The sequence below is a fragment of the Pseudorca crassidens genome, chromosome 16 (assembly GCF_039906515.1).
Source record: "Pseudorca crassidens isolate mPseCra1 chromosome 16, mPseCra1.hap1, whole genome shotgun sequence".
Taxonomy (NCBI): domain Eukaryota; kingdom Metazoa; phylum Chordata; class Mammalia; order Artiodactyla; family Delphinidae; genus Pseudorca; species Pseudorca crassidens.
In genome coordinates, this window is record NC_090311.1 from 51,546,107 (window position 1) to 51,568,462 (window position 22,356).

At 41.1% G+C, this 22,356-nt stretch overlaps 1 protein-coding gene across 10 annotated transcripts in view; it reads right to left on the reverse strand.

The window, feature by feature from the left end:
• The window catches only part of NRG3 (neuregulin 3), a 1,058,708-nt gene that overhangs the window by 37,496 nt on the left and 998,856 nt on the right, over window positions 1-22,356 (reverse strand). For all 10 annotated transcript variants that reach the window (XM_067710344.1, XM_067710347.1, XM_067710345.1 and 7 more), the window contains exons 5-6: window positions 6,964-7,066; window positions 2,303-2,429 (exon numbers count right to left, since the gene is read on the reverse strand). In XM_067710344.1, coding sequence (XP_067566445.1) covers window positions 2,303-2,429; window positions 6,964-7,066 — 230 coding nt within the window. The remainder of the gene's footprint in view (window positions 1-2,302; window positions 2,430-6,963; window positions 7,067-22,356) is intronic.

Below are 22,356 nucleotides of genomic sequence, written 5' to 3' on the forward strand. Positions count from 1 at the left end.
AACATCTGCCCCTTCCCAAAATTGTTGGAATAATCCTCCCACTCATTAGCCCATAAAAACAAACCACCCCATATTTGGGGGCCACCTTTTGCCTTCTGAGATGGCCCACACTTTGTCTACTTTACTGTGGCTAGCTCTTGAATTCTTTCCTACACAGAGCCAAGGACCGTCACCTGGCGGCCCGTCCCAGGGACTCACCCGAGACCTGGGGCATGACCATCCTCTTGCACCCCATTTTTCCTGCAACAACAGGGTCCTAAGTTCAATAATGGCCAGACAAAGCTGGCCTAATCGCATTTCTATGACCAACTCTTTGTAATTTTTCACCTCCCTGACTCTGTCAGGCCCCCACTGTTTCCCCTCCCTACTCCCTCATTCTCCTTTTAAAACTCCCAGTCACCTCTGTAAGAATGGAAGTTGGGTTCAGTTCAAACTGGATTCTCTTCCGTAATGCAACAGTATATTACTGATCAAAAGTCTGTCCTTACTACTTTAACTAGACTCTGGCTTTATCTTTGACAGGTTCAGTTGCAAAGAAGCCCTCCATCACTGCGTTTGTTTTTACAGTGATGGGATAGTACTCATTAGAAATCATTAGCAAAAGCATTCACCCTGTTTCTGAAAAGAACAATGCCTACACACAACCATGATTACAAGTTTAACAAAACTTTGCTGGGAAGCAATTCTGATTTATGAATTCCGCATTAAACATCTAAGTACATCTGTCATGCATAGCATAATGGCGACTTTTGGGGTAATGATTTCCTAAAATCACAAATGATGTTTAAATTCCCAGTGATTCAAGCATTTGGAGGGGTGTCAATGTGTCCTGGGTGATTGCGTATTATACTCAAATACTAGGTTTATATCATGGCCTTTGTGCTTTCGTTTTGTGTCTCAGAATCTGGAAGTGCAATCTGGTGGGGGACAAAGAATTGCTACCCTAATAGGAATCTTCCAGTATGCCTTATATGGCATTTGTGAAATGGAGCAGGACCCTGTGGGGCCCTGCCGGATACAAATCCTTTCTGTGTCCTCGTTTCTGGTTTGTAGGAAATAGGCTTCATTCAACCTCCTTGACCCTCTCTTAGTTCCAAAGAGCAGATTCAAACGGTGACTAATCAGGGAAGGGAGGGAATGCAGAAACAAGGAGGAACAGTCAAGAAACAATAGCGCTGCATGGGGCAGGGGCCTGGTTCCTTCTCATGAAATATTCATAACGATATCTTTGAGTTCTTCTGCAGGAACTAAGGTCCCTACTTAGGTAGAGGATGGCAACTTCAGGCTGAACACCAGATTCCTGGACTACCACCCTGTTACCTCACCACAAACCAATCAGAAGAAAGCCTGCACACAGTGGAAGATTATGAAGACACTGATTCCCTGCCCCACCCCCCGGGCCAATGATTCGATTGTCTCTTAAAAACTTTCACGGAGCAAAATCTTGGGAGTTACACTTGTCTCTGGAGTATTGGTCCTGCAAGCAGCAGGACCTGTTTGGGAACACTTGCTTGTCTTTAATTTAGTGTTTTGCAATATATCTCAGAAATGTTTAAAACCACTTTAGAAAGAATGTAGGATTCAAAGAGCTTGCATTTATTTAACTTCAAGTTCTGGTATCTGTTTAAGGCCTGGTGTTAGGAAGTCCCAACTCTGGGACCACAACTCTTCCCTCCCATGTTTCTGACCTTTGATTTCTCTCACACCCCTTAACTCAGAGTTGCCTCAACATAGCATGTATTCTTAGGATTCCATGGGTTTATTCTTTCTCTTTGTTCTAGTCTTGTGTTCTCTGCTCTTTGACTCTCTGATGAACCTTAAATATTCTTCAAAATCCTGTTCAAGCCTGGATTTGTGGCTGCCTCCACTTCTGCCCCCACCACCTCCCTTTGGTCTCTTCTCCAATCTCTGCTGTAGTATCAACCATCTCATCCTACAAGCCTCCTCTGGGTGTCTGTATTTTTTACTCTATCAGTTTCCTACAGTAGGGAACATTGTACCCCTAGTGCCCAGCTCCATTGCTGATAAGTAAGGATTCAGTAAGAGATTATGGAACAAACAACTGAAGCTCTTTTTGCTTCCAGAGATTAATTATATTACAGATTGTAATCAAGAGCTGAGAGTTAATTTTTCTTTCTTTTATCCAGTACTTGTGTGCGCACACGAAAATGCAACATGATTTAAGGAAAAATCTACAGAGTACTGAAAAAAATACGCAAGTCTGATCACAGGCTCCCCAGCCCCTGTGGACGGGAAGCACTGAGATGGACTGTGGGAAGAGATGTATAGACGTGTAACTTACATTTTGCAGCTGGACATGATTCTTCACCAAGTTCTCTGACTTTGCCATTGTGCTGGATGCTTTGAGACTGTAGTTTTTACCGTTATGTGGCTCTTTGAGTTGCTCTTGAATTTGTTTAGCTTGTTTCCTGCAGGTTTAAATAAATCCATGTGTAAATAGTTACATACATTTATTCTATTCATATTTTTTGAGGTTCATTCATTCCCAACATCTATATTTGTCATTTGCTAAAGCTAGATAAACTCACTTAACAAAGAGAATCCTCCCTTCATCTTCAACCCCACCAAGAAATACTGGCATTATCTGTCATCGTCCAGGATTCACACCCAGTGGCACTCCAAAGGCAGACAGAAATGTAATTCCTTGTCCAGTCCCTATTGGATGCAAGAGGTCCCTATCCCTGAGTGCTAAACTGAAAAGAATTAGGAATGCTCTGAAGAAGTGACAAGTGGAAAACTTTGAAGCTTGGACCTAGCAACCACATATAACATACTTGCAAAGTTACGTTTATATCTGTCCAATTCATATAAGTGTGGCTTGACTGTATAGCTTTCACATATACCATAACGGGTCTATTTTCTTTTTTACAGTTTAGAAACAGTTCATTTATTTTTACCATCAGCCCTGAATGTAGATTTTTATTAGAACTTTTGTAAATAATAAAAATTGTTAACTCTTAAAGAGCACCTACTGTGTGCCAAGCATCATTTTAAGTGTTTTACATGTCTCAACTTACTTATTCTTCACGATAACTCGTGTGTGATGAGGCATTAATCCTATACTCATTTAACAGATGAGAAAACCGAGGCACAGAGAAGTTAAATAATTTGCCCAAAGTCACACAGCTAGTAAGTGGTAGAGCTGGATTTGAACCCAGCGAGTCTGGCTGTGTACTTTGCACTTCGAGCCACCGCTCACAACTGTCAAACCACTTGCTATAGTTATGCAGCTTCTTGATGGGAAGGCTGAGATCATTCTCAGGTTTGGGACTCCAAGTAAAATATTTCTGCAGATGTGGAGTGACTGTTGTTCTGACCATTCAGTGGCTATATCAGAAGGATGTGACAAATTACTGGCTTATTAGCTGCTCTCTCCCAAGAGCTCTACAGCAATTATCTAACAGCAGAAGACTCAGAACCTATAAAATGAACAAACAAACAGGGAAACAAACTTTGCAGAATCATCCCCCCTAGACTTTTTGGCCTCTTCTCCAAGGTCCGTGCCTAGGAGAGAGCCTTTGGTGGACACTGTGCACCATCTCTTGCAGTGAGCCTTTCCAGGTAGAGACAGCACTCTATACACCACGGGCTCGAGTATCACAGTGACTGAGATTTGAATTCTGGCTCTGCCACCCACCAGCTTTGCTTTGATTCCCCAAATCAAAATGATTGATTTCCAAAACTTCTCTGAGCCTCAGTTTCCTCACCTGTCAATGGAGTTTGGAAAAGCTCTCTTCCATAAATATTGTGGAAACTAAATGTGAGAACACGTGCTTAGTTGTATGGGCAGATGCTGCAGAGGAATTAGAACGCTGGCTCCAAGATAAAAGAAGAGATCTTGTTAATTGCCTCTCTCACAAGCAAGTCACAGTATTTGCTACAGGATTTGGAGGCCTGGAGCACCATTACATCCTTTGAATTTACAGTGCTGGTGTGATGTAGCTCTGTTTAAATATTTATTGTATCTTTTCAATCATTTGGGGGGCTTCTACCTCTGTTGCTTTAATGCACTTGTAATTATCTATCTACTTCCTAACAGCTAATCTGTAGCCTATTGTTAGAAACAAATCTATCATATCAGCATTTTAAGAAGCACATGTTAGCCACAAAATCCTATCAGGGATTCACTGATGAAGCAAACTGGAGATGAGGAAGTTCTACTGAGTGAATCATCATGAAGTAGTAAAAGGGGGCTTGGCACAGAGTCAGGACCCAATTAATTTCCTAAGAATTAAATAGTAAAAATACTAACGATCTTTTCAGTAATTCCATAATTCGGCGTCTGGGAAATGTAAAATTCTAAAGGAATTTTCCTCATAAAAATTTCTGACTGCATTTCCTGAATCCTTTTTATAATTTGCTTTCCTTTACCCTCTTCTTGCTCCCGTACTGACTCACTAATATTCCAGAATCAATGGGCTCTCTTTTCTGAACCTGCCTCCTTCCCCAACATCCCTCTGATCTCCCAAGCACACACAGTTTTGCTCTTTCCTTCTCCCCTCAGCAAATGGGAGCAAAGGAAGTGAGAAGCGTCTGCCTGCAATACCATTAGCTCTCTCATGAGAGCAGTTGCTCTGGGGAAGACAAGATACGGGCATTTCACACTGGAACCTACTAGCCTAACAATGTCGGTGTGATTCTATAGTTCAGTGAGTTTCAAGTTGCTCTGGCTCAATTCATCAGAAAGAAATGAGGCGTAAAGTGGTGGAATATCAGGCATCACCAGTCCATCGGGAGACATTTTTTGTAATGTTACAGGTTGCCTTCCTGGGGAAGCAGACACTGAGATGGAGATAGCGTGCAGGATTTTTATTAGGGAGGGCTCTTTGGATCAACGTGTGTGGAAATGAAGGGAAGGAAGCAGGACTGGGCAGAGGGAGAAGTTGGAATGTGATACAGTCTCAGTGAAGACCTCCACAAATCCCACGGGGAGCTCGGAAACTGGCATGGCCTTGCACCCCAAGTTGGGGCAAAGGTCTAGGCCTTCAAAGCTTCACATTGACCTGTCCCTGGATGCTGGCTATCTCGGGGTCAGGTAACTCTTACAGCTGTGTACTAGCAGCTGGGGGACTTAGACCTCCACAGCTGAAGAGAATCATAGCATCATATCAGAACATCCACTGCCTGTCCTTAAGAGCCTTACTTGGTGATCTAAAATCTCTTACTTCAGAGGGTGATAACCTATAGTCAGGGCAAGTTATGAGCACATCTGCTTTCTACTGGTAGCACCGGTTCTCCTTTTTCCTCCTGTGCTTTCCCGGTTGTGATAATTATTTGTCCCTGGAACAAATCATTCTGCTCCTGGAACATCTCTTCTCCTATTCCGATTCCATTGTTAGAGTTGAATCAAGTCTTGCATTTCCAAAGTCTACTAAGGACTCCCAGCCTTACACTTCTTAGCCCATATAAGTTAAAAGTAAAAAGAAAACCTAGAAGAATTTATAGTTGCTATGTGAGCCGTATCAGTCAGATATGAAAGGCTCAATTAATAGTTCGATTAACTACTTATAGGAATATACGGGCTTATTGGGAGTGAGGAGAAAAGAATTTCTTTCAGTGTGCCCTTCAATCCCCTTGTTGGGGTTCAATTAACTCAGTCAGAAAATCCCCTAAATTCAAGAAGGTGCTGCTCACTTCTACCTCTTCATGTAACCTACGTTCAAACTTTCATCAGCTAACAATGTGCTGTAATATTCCATCGGGTGAGGTCATGCCATACCACGGGTGACAAGAGAATGGAGAAAGGACCAGAGTGGCAGCATTCGAAGGATTATGGGAAGGAAAACATACATAAGCAAGAGAATACAAGCCTTTGGGTAAGTCCTGACTCTCTCTGGGCAGTGTACATTCTAGTACATTGGATCTATCTGTACTATTTTCACGGTAATTCTGCAAATCTAAACCTATTCTGAAATAGTGTATTAAAAAATAATAGTCACTAATTCTGGATTCATACCCGAGTTTCCATTATTTTGTAAAATCATTAATCGCTGTTCTTTTTAAAGATCAACATATACGACATGAAGACAGGTATCACAGACTGTATTTGGAAATTGGTCCATTTTTAGAAGAGCAAATGGGTAGAAGAACACAGGTCCAATGAAAAGCAATTACATGTTGGCTTGGATTTCCGACAAGCTGTAGGAACAGAATCTGTGCCAACTTCTCAAGGCCTGCATACGTTCCAAGAAGCCAAGGAATTGAATATTTTTATCTGCATTTCTTATTTTAAGTGTAGATTATGTCATTTACATAAATAAAATACCTCTACCAAAGTTATGTGGAGTAAATATATATGTATACACACATGCATACTTATATACATATTTATGTATATTTTTAATTCTACCTTATTAGCCCCAAAAAAGCAGTGCTTTTGGCAGAAGGTTTGGTTTCTTGGCAAGGTAAGTGTAGGGCATATTCTAGACGTGCATACTAACTGGTGAAGCAAAGTAGACTTTACAGTATTCATACTTCATATTTGGCTAAAACCTTGATGGGTAGCAGGTAAAAACACTATAAAAGGAAATTGTTTGGGTTTTTTTTCCATGAAAGGCTAGATGCTAGTTGATAAAGTTTATGTCTATAGCAGTGATCTCTCTTTTCAGAAGACTTAACCCCTTGGTGACAGGCAAATGTTGAGCCTTTAATTCCGGCAGGCAATCGAAAGTGCAAAGAACACAGAGTGTTCATGATTACAGAGAGGAATGATCGCTACGTGCATCAGAGATAAAACACACACAAATACATGCATGCACACACTGTACACATTCACCAGAGGCTACAAAAGATTGAGAGTTACTTATGGAAGTCTGATGGACACAATTTGCACAAAATCCCTCTGCCTGGAGCTCAGACTGAGTACTGAGCTCAGCACTTTAAAGAAAGACAAAGTACTTCCTCTGAGAAGTAACCTTTTAACACTGAGAGAAATGGTCTTACTTGCTTTTGAAGTAGAATGCTGCACAGAACATGCCCACGATGACAATTCCAAAGATGATACATGAAATTGACAGCACCTGCCTCTGATAAACTTCTTCACTCTCTGTGAATTTGAAAAAGAGAATTAAAGCGGATGTTAGCACGGCACAGCAGAGACAATCTCCATCCTCGTACTTCTGAACTGGTAGAAGCCTTTCAAAGCAAAGTTTTTTTGTTCCTGTCATGAATAGGAAAACACGAGGACGTTATTATGATTCAGTTTCTTTGCAATGGTCTATAGCACAGCCGCTTTTATTTATTTTTTTGTATGTGCATGGCTAAATCAGAACTCATACACAGATATCACAATTATGAATCTTATTATCAAAAGACATTTCATGACTTGAGAACATACTGGGAACATACATTTTAAAAATTACGGTGGGGCCCCAAATAATCTGCTATCAGAACTTTCCTGTGCCGGTGATGACTTCCAATTTATGTGATACTGATGCCACTGCATTTTCTGATTTGGTCCCTGGCCGTCCGTCTCCCATTCATCCACCCATTACTCTGATTGACATCATTAATGAAAGAGAACTTCAATATACATGTGAATATTTACTCATTCCTCAGTACCAGTGATCTGGCACAGTAACCTCAACCCCTACTACCAAAGTCATATCTTAGAGCATCTTATATTGCAAAAAGTGACAAGAATTCAAACACAAGCATTTCACTTTTCAGACATTGACATTTACCCTTCTAGCTCGTTTTCTGAAATATATCTACTGAAACCGTTCTTCCATCTCACCAAGACCTTTTTATCCATAGATCTCAGAACTTTCTTTCTGTTAATTATCCTCCCGTTGTCTTCATCTCTCTCTTTATACAGCACAGAGACTATAGTCTTTCCCTTTCTTTTCTTCCTTCCTTCCTATGTCTCTCTTTCCCTTCCTTCCTTCCTCCCTCCCTCCCTTCCTTTCTTTCTTTCTCCCTCTCTCCCCCTCCCTTTTTCCTTCCCTTCCCTTCTTTTCATTCTTCCTCCCTCCGTCCCTCCTTCCCTCTCTCTCTCCTTTCCTTCTTTCCTGAGATCATGCACTATATCCTCTCTTCAGATACGACAGTACATTTTAAAGTTTTTTCCTGCAGCAGTGTATTGGGAAACAATGTATTAGAAGAACTATCCTCTCTTCTCTCCCCTCTTAGGTTTTATTTACATTTTCAATGTCTTTATTCAGCCTGGAGTATCAAAACCAGAAAGTAAACCTAAGAGAAATACCACATTATCCACATTTCTGATTAAATGAAGAGGGGCAACCGTGTGGCCCTGGCAAGACTTGGTTGACATTTTAAATTTTGAAAGGTTCAAATTAAAGAGATAAAAAAACCTGTCACTGAGACCTTGTTTGGGCATCTTGCCATCTTAAAGAATGTCATCCTTTCCATCCGCATTTGTAAGCTCATTAAATCTTCCAAATGAATTTGGAAACAAGTAAGTAGATGTACCAATTTATAAAGAATTCCATTTCATTTAATTGCTGTGAGTTGATGACTCTAATGGAATAAGCATGATTTACATATAATAATCTACTCCACCCTGCTTCTGCCAATAAAAAGAACTACGAAAATGGTGGATAACAATATCTATTAAAACAAAAGAAATAAGACTCTATCCACTAAACAATGATCTCCGCATAACATCTACTGGGTGTTTTTTTTGTTTGTTTGTTTGTTTTTTGTGGTACGCGGGCCTCTCAGTGTTGTGGCCTCTCCCGTTGCGGAGCACAGGCTCCGGACGCGCAGGCTCAGCGGCCATGGCTCACGGGCCCAGCCACTGGGTAAACAGAAGTGAAAAGCAGTTAGGTTTTTTAAAATAAATTTATTTATTTTTGGCTGCGTTGGGTCTTCATTGCTGCACGCAGGCTTGTGGCATGTGGGATCTTCCCGGACCGGGGCACGAACCTGCGTCCCCTGCATCGGCAGGCGGACTCTCAGCCACTGTGCCACCAGGGAAGCCCTTTGTTAGTTTTTAAAGCTAGTCAAATATAGCCTGGGGAAATGTATAAAATCATTTCTGAGTTCAAAATCAAGAGTGAAATTAAAACTCCAAATACTGCGAGTGGATTTATAGACCCAGGTGTAGTTACCATGATGGTGCTCTCAATGCCTTTGATTCAGAGTGCTACACAAGAACCAGCACAATGAGGAGCAGGAAGCAAGGGGTTGGGGGTCTGGCAATTTTGGATCTGACTTTAATTTTAGCCACCTTTAATATGAGTAACCAAAGGTATACTACTTTACCTTTATAAATTTCAATTTTCTGCCTAAATAAAGGCAATGATATGAAATGCTGACTGTAATAAATGTTATAACAAGGAGGTATATAATCCTACAAAATAATATAATATGAAAAATTGACCTATTCACAGAGACCAGAGATTTTAAGTATAAAATAGGATCCAACTAGGCAAGAAGAATGGGGATGGGCAAAGTGGTCCAGGAAGAGAAGACAGCTTGTGCAAAGGTCCTGTGGTAGGTGATAAAATGGCATGTTCAGGAATCTGGAAGTTATTTACCCTACCCCAGGGCCTTTGCACAAGTTATTTTCTATACTCTCCCAACTTAGTGGAGCAACACGGAAACAACAGGAACATGGTATACAATGAACATGTCTTTACAATAGCAGGAAGGTACTGAAAATTTGAAAGAAGAGGAGTGTGATGTGATAATATTTACATTTATTTTTCCTGCCATTTACAGAAAAGATTAGAAGGGATAAAGTAAATGCTGAGTCCTGTTAGAAGGCCATTATATCAGCGTAGACATGATGGATGTTTCTATGATAATAGTAACAACCATGGTGGGCAGTAAACAGAAGTGAAAAGCAGTTAGGTTTTTTAAAATAAATTTATTTATTTTTGGCTGCGTTGGGTCTTCATTGCTGCACGCAGGCTTTCTTTAGTTGCTGTGAGTGGGGACTACTCTTTGTTGTGGTGCGCAGGTTTCTCATTGTGGTGGCTTCTCTTGTTACGGAGCACGGGCTCTAGGTGCACAGGCTTCAGTAATTGTGGCTCGCGGGCTCTAGAGTGCAGGCTCAGTAGTTGTAGCACACGGGTTTAGTTGTTCCGCGTCATGTGGGATCTTCCCCGACCAGGGCTCGAACCTGTGTCCCCTGCATTGGCAGGCAGATTTTTAACCACTGAGCCACTAGGGAAGCCCAGCAGTTAGGCTGAAAATACTTAAGGGACTAGACGATGATGCTCTTAACTAAGTTGGAGTTTATTGGAGGGGGATCAGAATTGAAAGGAAAGATATCAAATTCAGCTTTGGAGTTGGTGAGTTTTAAAAGCCTATAAGATAGCCAAGTGGCAGTGTAAAGTAGACATTTACATGTATAGATCTGGGTTAAGAGGAGGAGACAGGATTCCGGATGAAAATATTTGGGGTTATGCATATACTGAAACCAAGTGTGTTGATAAGACAGCCCCAGGAGAAAATATAGAGTAATAAGAGAATCTTAGGCATTCTATTCTAAGATAGACCTTTGAGAGACTCCAAAATTTCATGGAAGGGTAGACAAGGATCCTGCAGAGGGGATTAAAAAAAAAAAAAGCAGCAGCCAATCAGGCAAGAAAAAATAAATAAATAAGGAAAATAAAAGAAACAACAATAATAAAACCTGATAGTGCCATGGAAGAAAAGATACAGGGTTTTTTTTTTTTTTCTAGAAAAATAGGCTACTGAATGCTTCTAAGAGGCCAAATAAAACAAAGTCCTTTAATTTAGTGACGTAGAGGTTGCTGGAGAACCTGCATGAGCAAGTTAACGGAATCATGAAGGCAGCCCCCGCGGTTCCCTGGGTCCTCTGTCATGTATATCCCACGTACTGCAAGGCAAACGCACTTTCTCCAAACCTACCCTGTCTTCTACCACTTAGCCCGGATTTAGGATCTAGAATTCCAGCCTAACTCCTGAAAGCAGAGAATGCCTTACTTGTAATGAGGCAACTATGAACTTCACTGTACAGAAGTTGTGAGGATTGAGTGAGTTAGAATATACAGAGGATTGCAGTGCCTAACTTGGAGTAAGCATTAAGTATTAGTCTGAACCAATATAAAATTGCCATGGGGGCAATAAATGGCTGGACATTGGCCGTTTAATTTGGTTCTGTCTAATATATGGTAACTTGTTATTATTCTATGGAACATCAATATTTTTGCATTCCATTTTTTAAAAACCCAGAGGGCAAAACCAATCTTTGGCTCGACAGGAATTGGAAAAGTGTGTTTGCACTGTCTCCCAACTCTGTTCCTTTTTCTCTTCTGTGCTGCACAGGGCTCGCTCCTCTCTTTTTATATGATCATATTTCATATTATAAAGGTGGAAAAAGAGAAGGTAATAACATTATGGTGAATTTTCGGAAACTGACATTGGACCAGTGGAAAAAATCCTTTTGGCAGGCAGCCTGGCCCAAGACTCTGAAAAACACAAGTGCTGCCCTTTGCTAACCCCACTCTCCCCCTGAACCCACCTCACTCAGGGAGCAGTGTGGTTGGCCAATGTTACCCCTCGGTTTAAACACCAGCTACAACTGTTCTTATCTTCTTTCAACCGTTGTCTTTATCGATAATGGGGAAAATACTTCACACTTCACATATTTGTTTACAGATTCAATAGGAGAGCACAAATAAAGTGTCCATCTAGTGGCATGTAATGGATACACAAAATGCAGTTTCCTTCCTTTTCCCTTTTTCTCCTGAAGCCAGTGTTGAAGCAAAAAAAAACAAAACAAAACAACTGGCCTTTAAAATACTCTACTTCCCTAATGCAAAACTCACCTTACCCACAGGCAGTCCGTGACTTGCTGCCTCAGGGCCTCTCTGCCTGTGCTCTATACTGAAGGAATTTATTTTACTGTTGTTTTATTTACTGATCATTCCTTGCACTTTGCCTCTTGTTAACTGAATTTTTCTCCTAGTAGTTTTGAATTTCCTATCCAGATGTTTTAGCAGATGAAATTCAAGCGATCCTCCTTGAGGAGGGGCTCTGTCTTTTACATTCTCATGATCCCCAGAGACCCAGAATCCTTGGAAAACCTGTGGGTACAGCACTGTTTGCTAAACCAGACAGCTTACAGTTTAGGTCCTAGTAGGTAAAGCTGCCTGAGGAAAATGCTTTTGGAAGCTGTAGCTCTCCTTAGACTGCTAAAAGTCTCTGTGAATACTTGTTAAACTCTACTACATTAAAAAAAAAAAAAAATTATGCCCACAGAAAACCATAGCTGCAGCTTTTATATACCATTTCCCTCTGGTTAGCTCTATGTGAAGGATAGAAGTGTGGGTGACCACATCACTATATATGTGAAGGGATGGGAAATGTTCTAAAAGGAAGCTCCACATCCCCTCCAAGGATGGAGCCCTGAGATCCCACTGCCTCTTGGGAATCTTTCCTTTGTACCATCAGTTTTAATTAAGTCTGTAAGAGAGAAAACTCAAGCATGATTTCCTGCAATGTGTTGGCATCCAAGTAATGTGAAGCTTAAACACGGAGACACACACACACACACACACACACACATACCTGTAAGTCTATAAGTCATATACAGGAGCAAAACTTCTCTGCCTAGACCACCTCATCGTCAACATATGCAAATAAGACCCTTTGTGATGCCACCAGTAGGTGTCAGTGCAAGCATGATTACTCTGATAGTTCATTATGAAAGTCAACCTAGCAATATCACCAGGGCTCCTTCTTAGCCAAGTATTCATTATCGGAAGCCCTGCAGATAAAAGTCTACACAGAGAAGCAAAAGTCATTATAAGACAAGTTCACTAATGATCCCACCATTTATGAAATCAGTCTTCATCCTAGGTTTCCTCCCTGCCTAATTCTAGCATTTATTTCTATTCATCAAGTCAATTCTTAAAATCTGGGTAGATCAGACTCTCCCTGATTGTAAACCTATGAATTTTTGTCATAATTTTAACTGGATTAAGTTTAAGTGGATTTATTTCAGTTTTAATTATTCTTAGAACAAGAGAGCCTCCTCCCAATTTTGTTCTTAAAAACCAACAAATGTTGGAGATAGATTAAAATATTAGGAGCTTACAAGGAATGCAAATGAACTGTGATCAGGAAAGAGAATGAAAGGAAAGAGAATATTTAGAATGTTAGAAACTGGGATTTGCACTTTTCTTGAAGTTGAGTCTTTTCTTGAACTTGAAGACAAAAATGAACAAGCGCTAAATGGCCTGATGACTGCACTATTAAAGAAAAAAAAGTGCTTCATTAAGGTGAAAGAGATTCTGAAGGCAAATGAAATGGGTCCTCACCTTGAGATCAATGAGATTAAACACACACGGGCAGGGAGGGGTAGTGAGAGAGTATGTGATGAGAATATCAGGAAGACTGAACAAGCGATGGCCTAGCCTCACGGCAAGGATCTCGGAGAATGCTGCATGACAGAGGGGATAGGGGTCCAGCCCAACCATCTGAGTGCAGAGGAGCTGAGATGACCAGGAGGTACTGAAATGCCCCATATCTTTAGCGTGGTGTTATTTCTACCTGGAAGCCCCTTCCTCTTCCCTACTTGCAGAACTCCCACCATTGTGGGTTGATTTGTGTCCCCCGCTGCACAAAGATTTTGAAGTTCTAACCCCAATAACTGTAAATGTGAACTTCTTTGGATATAGCGTTTTGCAGATGATCAAGTTGAGGTCATTAGGATGGATCCTAATCCAATATTACTGTGTCCTCGTCAAAAACAGAAATTTGGACACAGAGAAACACATACAGGGAGGACGCCATGTGAAGATGGAAGCAGACTTTGGGGTGATGCATCCACATGTCAAGGAAGGCTAAAGATTTCCAGGAAACCACCAGAAGCCAGGAGAGAGGCAGGAACAGATTCTCCCTCACAGCCCTCAGAAGGAACGAACCCTGCCAACACCCTGATCTTATACTTCTGGCTTCCAGAACTATGACACAATACATTTCTGTTGTTTAACTACCAATTTGTGGTACTTTGTTATGGGCAGTCCTAACAAACTAATATAGCCAATGATCCATAAATACTATCAGAATAAATACTATACAATGTAAGTACTATCCAATCGGAAAACTCTTCTCAAGGGCCCGTTTGCATTCCTTTTGCATCTTTCCATAACTGCATTGTCTTGTGTCAAAGATGCACATATCTGTTTTCCCACAGCCCAGTCTGAGAGCCCTCGAAGGCAAGAGCATCTTCATGACTGGACCCTTGCACCTGGCTTGTGCTTGCTCTGTACAAGGGAGGGTATTCAGTAGGCTTTCATTCAACTCAACAGCTTCTGGGTTGGATGTCTAATGACATTCTACTGGTTGGGCCCTCTGCCTGGTGAGGTAACAAAAAGAGGCAACATCTTCTTGGAAAGGGGTCCTTTTACTCTGGGGACTCATTCTGTTGCCCTTCACCATCCACTGTGGAAGGGCATCATTTAAAATACTGTGAAAAAGTAAAATAATTACTTCCTAATAAAATGTTAACTTTTAAAATTATATTTTATCTTATTTCCATACAAAGTGCTTTGAGATGTACATTATACATAAAATTTGATATTTAAGGGGAAATAACAGTTTAAATTCATAAACACATTTATTCTCAACCTGTAATTTCCTTTTCTTCCCGCACAGTCCCCACCAAATATAAACCTTCCCATAATAATCCCTTATCTCTCTCCCTCCTTTCCCAAACAGTATAGCTCTGGGCGACTATAGATAAGTGAATGCTATAAAACACATTAGGAAAAAAAATGAAAAGCCCTGGGTCTTCCCATTGGTATGCTTAACATGCACTGGCTTTCCAAGTGTTATTTCTCCCACAAATAAATTATAAGTAAAAAGCAAATTCAATCAAAATAAATCTATTGGTGAGTTTACAATGTTATCATAAAATCAGTCTTTGACTTCTGGCTTCAGGGTTAAAGGGTGTGAAAACTCTATTTTTTCTGAACCTGTAATAATTGTCCCCCAATCCATACTCTTAATCCCAGTTTTTATCACTTAGGATTCACTGTTTATTGGCAAAGTTACATTCTAAGAGCAAGACATGTGACTTGGAATGATAACATGTTATTTTCTTGACAATGGGGAGAATCTGACCTAGTGGTTTATAGGTCTTTTACTGTTTGACTTGTTTCGATAGAGTGAGAAATCGAATCCACTAAATCCATTTAAATCTTGCTTCACAGAACACTCAGTCCCAAAGTAACACCCAACCCTTCCCAGTCTGGTTTAATGGATCTCCACTTCCCTCAACCAGGTGAGATGTAAGTTAAAGGAATCTTAACTCCTATTGCCTTAAATATTAGGGGTGACCTGGCATGATCTATAAGCATCATCTGCAAAGTCAGCTATTTGCACAGCTACTTAGGGTGATAGCCCTGTAGCTATTTGCACTTCGCAGGCCCATGTTGTTAAGTATCCCATCAGGGGCTGTCCTGAGTCAGGTTGGGTACCAGACAGCAAAGCAGAGGCCTCTGCACTCTAGGCAGTGGTTCTCTATCTAGGCAGTGGTTCTCTATCCTGGCTATAGCTCTGAAATTACTGCAAAGTTTTTCAAACACACCTGCAACTGGGCCCCACCCCAGAGCCGGAGATCTGAATTTCCAGCACTGTAACTCTAGATTTGTATCTGTTCAAATCTATTTAAGGCAGCCAAGACACAGTCAAAGAATCAAAACACAAACAAACAAAAACAAAAAAGGAAAAATTAACTCTAGTTATAAATTTTATTTACCCAGCATATTGAAAACAGTATCACGTCAACATGGAATCTCTATTAAAAATATTAGTAAAATGTCCCTCAACAGATGAATGGATAAAGAGGATGTGGTACACATATACAATGGAATACTACTTGGCTATAAAAAAGAATGAAATAATGCCATTTGCAGCAAGATGGATGGACCTAGAGATTATCATACTAAGTGAAGTAAGTCAGAGAAAGACAAATACCTTATATCACTTATATGTGGAATCTGAAATATGACAAAAATGAACTTATTTATGAAAACAAAAACAGACTCACACACATAGAAAACAAACTTATGGTTACCAAAGGGGTAGCAGGGGTTGCGGGGGGAGAGAAATTAAGAGTTTGGGATTAACATATACACACTACTATATATAAAATAGGTAAACAAGGATCTACTGTATAGAACAGGGAACTATACTCAATATCTTGTAATAAGCTATAATGGAAAAGAATCTGAAACAGAATATATATTTATATAAAATGGAATCACTTTGCTGTATACTTGAAACTAACACAACATTGTAAATTACTATACTTCAATAATAAAATAAAATAAAATAAAAAGTTCACAAGCGCTGATGTCAGAAAGACCCGCGTCAAGTGATCCTTCTGTCATTACAAAACGTGACTTTTTAGTTTCATCTCTTTTACCTAAACAAAGGGCAGTAGGGGGTAATTATGGATATACAATAATCTTATGCTGTAGCTATCCATGTCCTTCCTTCCCAGTTAAAAGAAACAAATTGTCATCCAGCAGTGATACCAACAGGAGCTTGGTGACAAGTTTATTTCAGCATGGAGTAAGCTACAGGATCCAAGAAGATGACTGGGTTAGTTCCAAAAGGTAAGTACAGTAATGGTTCGACAGAGGCAGAAGCAACAGAGGATACTTGCAAAGAATCTCTGGAAGATATATCCAGAAGCGAGATAAACCACATATGACCCATAAGGAAAGTGATTCAAGCATCCGGCTACAGCTGAATCAAATAGATTTTAAGGTATCTGGAAAATTCTCATGTCTCTGTGGTGTTTATATATATAATCTTCAAGAAAAATACGTAGAGAATTCAAGTTGACTCTGTCCTAGCCATATCATAGCAATCGTTCTTGTCTTGTAACAGCAGTTGTATCCAGAGGGCTGCAGGGTCTGCTGTCTTGCCCACATGCCCATTCGTGCTTAGAGAAAAATAAATATCTTTTGGCGTTATGGACTGTAATAACCATGTCCTTTATTTTCTATTTCTGTTGCTTTGACGTCTGGGCCTTGCTGACCCTGAAGGGATGGCCCCTCCCAGGATTAACCGATTCCTAGAGGTAGTAAGCCACTAGTTTATGAGTGTACTTTTCAAATACAAACCAACCAATTCAGAGAGCACACTCCCAACCACCACCTTATCAGGCTCTCACACTTTGGGCTACTGTCCATCTGTCCCAATCACTCCAGGCTCAGGTACTAGACAACTAAGGACAGTCCCCATGCCCCAGAGTCTGCTGAAATTATTCAAACTAGCGAATTCTAAGCCTACTTACCCTGCCTCACCCACTGCTTCCTGTGGAGGCCACAAAAAAGCCTTTTGCCCACAGTTCCTCCTTTTCCTGGGCCTCCTGACACAGCTGGGTATTCCTTCATGGGTCCCTGAGAGCAGGCTGTGGTCCCCCTGCTTGGGAATGTGAATAATAAACTATCTTCTCAATGGCAGTTCTTTCGTGCTCTGTTGGCCTTATTATTTCTCAAATTTTCTATTAATACACTATGTTTTGGAACATAGGCTATTCAAACGAATGTTTTAAAAGGATTGTGTGACATGCTAAGGAATTGTAAATACTTCAAAAAAGGCGGAACGTTTGCTTTTCTAAGCAAAAAATAGCTGCTTAGATCAATCTAACGGAGTAGCCACTACCCACTGGAATAACTCATACGGGCTTCATCTCTGAACAGGATTAAAATTTATTAGCGGAAGTTACTGTCTGTGTCTATTGGAGTCTCTCCTGCATCCCATAGCAGACACTGCTCTAGAATTACACTTTGGCTATAAAGATAAATAAGGTAGAATTCTACAAATCCTGTATCTAGCTGGTGAGATGGGCATATAAAAATAAATATGGAACATTGTGGTAAACATTTATGAACTATGAGCAGAGTGATGTTTTCAAGTTGAGTAGTACATACCCAAGGCAATCTACAGATTCAATGCAATCCCTATAAAAATTCCAATGGCATTTTTTTTTTTTACAGAAATAGAAAAACAATCCTCAAATCCATATGGAACCACAAAAGACCTTGCATAGCCAAAGCAGTCCTTAGAAAGGAGAATGGAGCAGGAGGCATCACACTTTCTGATTTCAAACTATACCACAAAGCTATAGTAATCAAAACATGGTATTGGCATAAAAATAGACACATGGACTGATGGAACAGAATATTCTGCCTGTGTATGAGACTGAGTAAGTGACAATGAAGACTCCGGAGAAGACATTAGGAACAGTTGCCTGAGTGATTGTGCAAGGGAGGGACACCACACTTCTATCTACTTCTGACAATCACTTGAAACAATGTAAGAAACCTAGTGTGTCCATGACATGGTAGATGCTTCCTCCCAAAGAGCAAGATACAAAAATGGGCATAGCTTTATTCACACTGTCTATACAGCGTGTGAGTCCCAAGCACTGGGTAGAAGTGCTTTGACTGCTCCCTGGATAACAGTGTCATGAAGGTTCTCACCCTGCTCAGCTTTCAAGAAACAATCATTTAATGTCCGTTGTCCTTCCTTCTGCATCACCCTTTTCACCAAGTATCACAATATTTCTGGCTCAGTGACCTTCTTTGCCCTGAGAACTGTGAGAGTTGCACTTTTCCCATTTAGAGGATATGATCTGCTCAGCTGCAGAGCAGGGGTCTCAGGTAGTGTCAGACCCTCTACCTTGAGCTTGCTGGACAGAAGCAGCCAGTGTTTTCTGCATCATCTGATCCTACTGAGTTTGACTCTGTTCACAGACAGAGGGCTGCATTGCCAGAGGGTGGCAATGCAGCCCTCACTCACACACACACACACACACACACACACACACACACACACACACACTCACTCCTCCCTCTAGTTCGGGGCAGTGGCAAATCCAGCTACCAGGGCTGCATATTCTAAAAGATACGAATGTCCAAATCAGTGTCCATTCAGTTGAAGAGCCCAATAACTTTGAGCAGAACATCATAGCAGCAGGACAATTGTTGACATGTCCTGCTTAAATTTACAAAACAAACAAACAGGTGACATCTTCATCCAATTAAATAGAGTTTACCCAGTTTTCATTGTTGTTGTTGCTAGAGACATTTACGAGTTAAACTTGTACACAGGATAGGAAACAACTCAAGTAACTGTCATGGCACAAAGAAGTATCTGAAATAGTTTTCAGGAGGCTATTACAGCTATACTTACGGCCCTATTCATATTCTCTTAAACATATTTCATTGCTTACCTCATTAAGTGGAATTGAATAACATATGCACTCCCTTCCAGAAAAGGCGGTCCCTCTGCAGCAGGGATAGTAGGGGAAGCACATGAAGGTGGGGGTAGAAATGGGGCAAGACTACCCCCAGGACTGTTCTCCATTGAAGGCAACGGGACTATGAAATAGGGTGTGCAGAGGTGACGTCAGAATTACAAAGCAAGCAGGAAAACAAGGTACTGGCCACAGAATGAAAACGATGGGAGCGGGGGGGGGGGGCGCAGGTGAAGGAATGAAGAGGATGAAATGGAACCTGGAATGCTACTGCAGGGGGTTGGGGAACCCCTGTGGTCCTGCCCATGGACAGAGTGGGAGCTAAGACTGTAAACTGAGTGAGACAAATGTCCAGCTATGATCCTGTAGGCAGGATAAAAACGGAGAACCTTTCACTTCATTTTAGAGATGAGGAAACTGAGGCTCAAAAGGTTAATATAATAACTTAAGAGTAACAGACCTGGGTCCCAAACTCATGCCCCATATCAAACAGTCCTGCATCCTTTGCTTTTTCCTGCATCTCCCCTTTCTCCATGCTTGAGGAAACCAAAAGGGAAACCGTGCATTCTTCCTCCCATACCCAAAGGCTGACTGAACGGGACTCCCCTGCAAACTAAAACTAAGCAAAAATAGAAACATAAACCAAAAAAGCATTTTATTAAAAAAACAAACAAACCCGAAACATGTAGTCTAGGCTCGCAAGGAGCTCAAAATCAAACAGAAGAGGCAATGTACATTTAAAAATGCGATAAAAGAAGTTTCAGGACTTCCCTGGTGGCACAGTGGTTAAGAATCTGCCTGCTAATGCAGGGGACATGGGTTCAAGCCCTGGTCCAGGAAGATCCCACATGCCGTGGAGCAACTAAGTCTCTGCGCCACAACTACTAAGCCTGCACTCTAGAGCCCGTGAGCCACAATTACTGAACCTGTGTGCCACAACTACTGAAGCCCGTGCACCTATAGCTTGTGCTCCACGACAAGAGAAGCCACGACAACGAGAAGTCCGTGTACTGAAAGGAAGAGTAGCCCCTGCTCGCCGCAACTAGAGAAAGCCAGCGTGCAGCAACAAAGACCCAACACAGCCAAAAATAAATAAATAAAATTTAAAAAAAAGTTTCAAAGTAGAAATGGAAGCCGGGATGGAAAGTGAGGAGACAGGAACTGCTACTTGTTAATATTGAATGACCCTGTGGCAGGCACTCTGAGCAACACGTAATTAGCTTCTTTCTGCCCATGTTCGAAGGTCTGGAGATCTCAAGGGACCTTCCCAAAGTTATACAGTTAGAAGGTGAAAGGTAGAATCAAGGAACCGACCCAATTGTGTCTGGCTCCAAAGTTCAAGCATGTCTTCCTTCATTAACATTTATTTAATTAAAGTCTTGAAGTCACTAAATGGTAAGCATCTCAAAAATAAGTTTATGAAATAAAGGATGGATGAATATGTACATGAAAATCACTAAGTTTCCTATCCCTGCTGATGGAACAGGTGTGGGATATAATGGAAAATAGATCAGGCATGACGTTAACATTTTTAGACTGAATTAAAATTGGGTGGGATTGTCATTTCAGGAGAAGAGAGGACAAAGCAGTTGGTAGAGGGCATGTGAGTTTGCCATTCTCCCCCTCACCTCCAGGTAACTGTACATTTTGTTCTTCTGCCTGGGATGTCCTCCTTGCCTCTCTCATCTCCTCCACCAAGGTAGAAGCATATCATTTGGCTTGAAGATTTCCACGGGGAGGAAGTTTTCCCTTATCTCGTGCTCCCACAACTCCCATGGTAAGGTTTCCATTTTATGTGTTTCTGGAGAACCCAGTGGGGTAATCTCCATTATGTCAGTTATCACATTGCGTTACAGTCCCTTGGTGAGTTATTTATCTTCACTTTAATCTGCAAGTTCCTGGGAGCTTTACTGACTGTTTTGTTCTCGTTTTTTTCCTGTTTTGCTCTGTGTTGTTCCAGAAAATACGGAAAAACAACATAATGCGAATGCGCTCAGCTTGGGCTCTGAACTGGCGCATGCAAATAGACCGCAAGGATGTCTGAGAAACCAGGACCCTGTGTGCTCGAACCTGTAGACAACAAACACAGTCGAGTTCCTTGGAGGGATCCAGATAAGGTAGATCATCCACCCTGTCACTGGGTTTGTTCAGATCCAAACACATACTCACGTGTGTTTAGACTGAGATTACCCTGGAATTCTCAGTACTCCTGAGTTTTACCTGTAGAGGGATGACTCTGTTTATAATTTTCTGTTCACTAAACATTCCTTCTTAAACTTTACTGACATTGCTAATCATGGTAGGTGTGTCATGACATAACTTACTCCTATGTAACAAATGTTATCTGAAACATTGTAAGGAAATTGCTACAAAAGGGGAAATTGTGAAAGAAAAATAACAGGCATGAGGCTCTAACAACAGTGCTGGAGGAATATAATGACACTCCCTTCTTTCCACTTTCCCTCAGTATCCCCTGCCACTCACACAAGCTAGTACCTTCAGAAAAAAGTTCACACAGTGATATCCCTGGATGAAATCAGCAACTGTGAAAAATCTAAAACTACAGGGAAGCTCATGCCCCCAAGGAAGAGATGTGCAGAAATTCTGGATGCCCGGTTGCCTCTAGACGGGCTGAGACAGCTCAGGCAGGAGGTCCACGTGAGCTAAAACATGCCAAAATATTGTCGTCTTATACACAGCAAAGGTTCATTCTGTTGGAGTCAAATACCACAGTGATCACTTATGACAGATCAAAAGCATATAATAGCCAAGGAAGAAAGACAAACTTGTAAAGAACAATTGTTGGAAGAATAAGTAGCTCACAGTTGGAATAAAATTCATCCTGTAAACAAGCCCATACCATACATCTCTACCATCTGGGAAGAGAAATCTCATAGCTGGGGATTGTTTTTTTTGTTTTGTTTTGTTTTTTGATTAATTTATTTTATTTTTGGCTGTGTTGGGTCTTCGTTGCTGTGCACGGGCTTTCTCTAGGTGTGACGAGCGGGAGCTGCTCTTCATTGTGGTGCGTGGGCTTCTCGTTGCAGTGGCTTCTCTTGTTGCGGAGCACGGGCTCTAGGCGCACGGGCTTCAGTAGTTGTGGCACGTGGGCTCAGTAG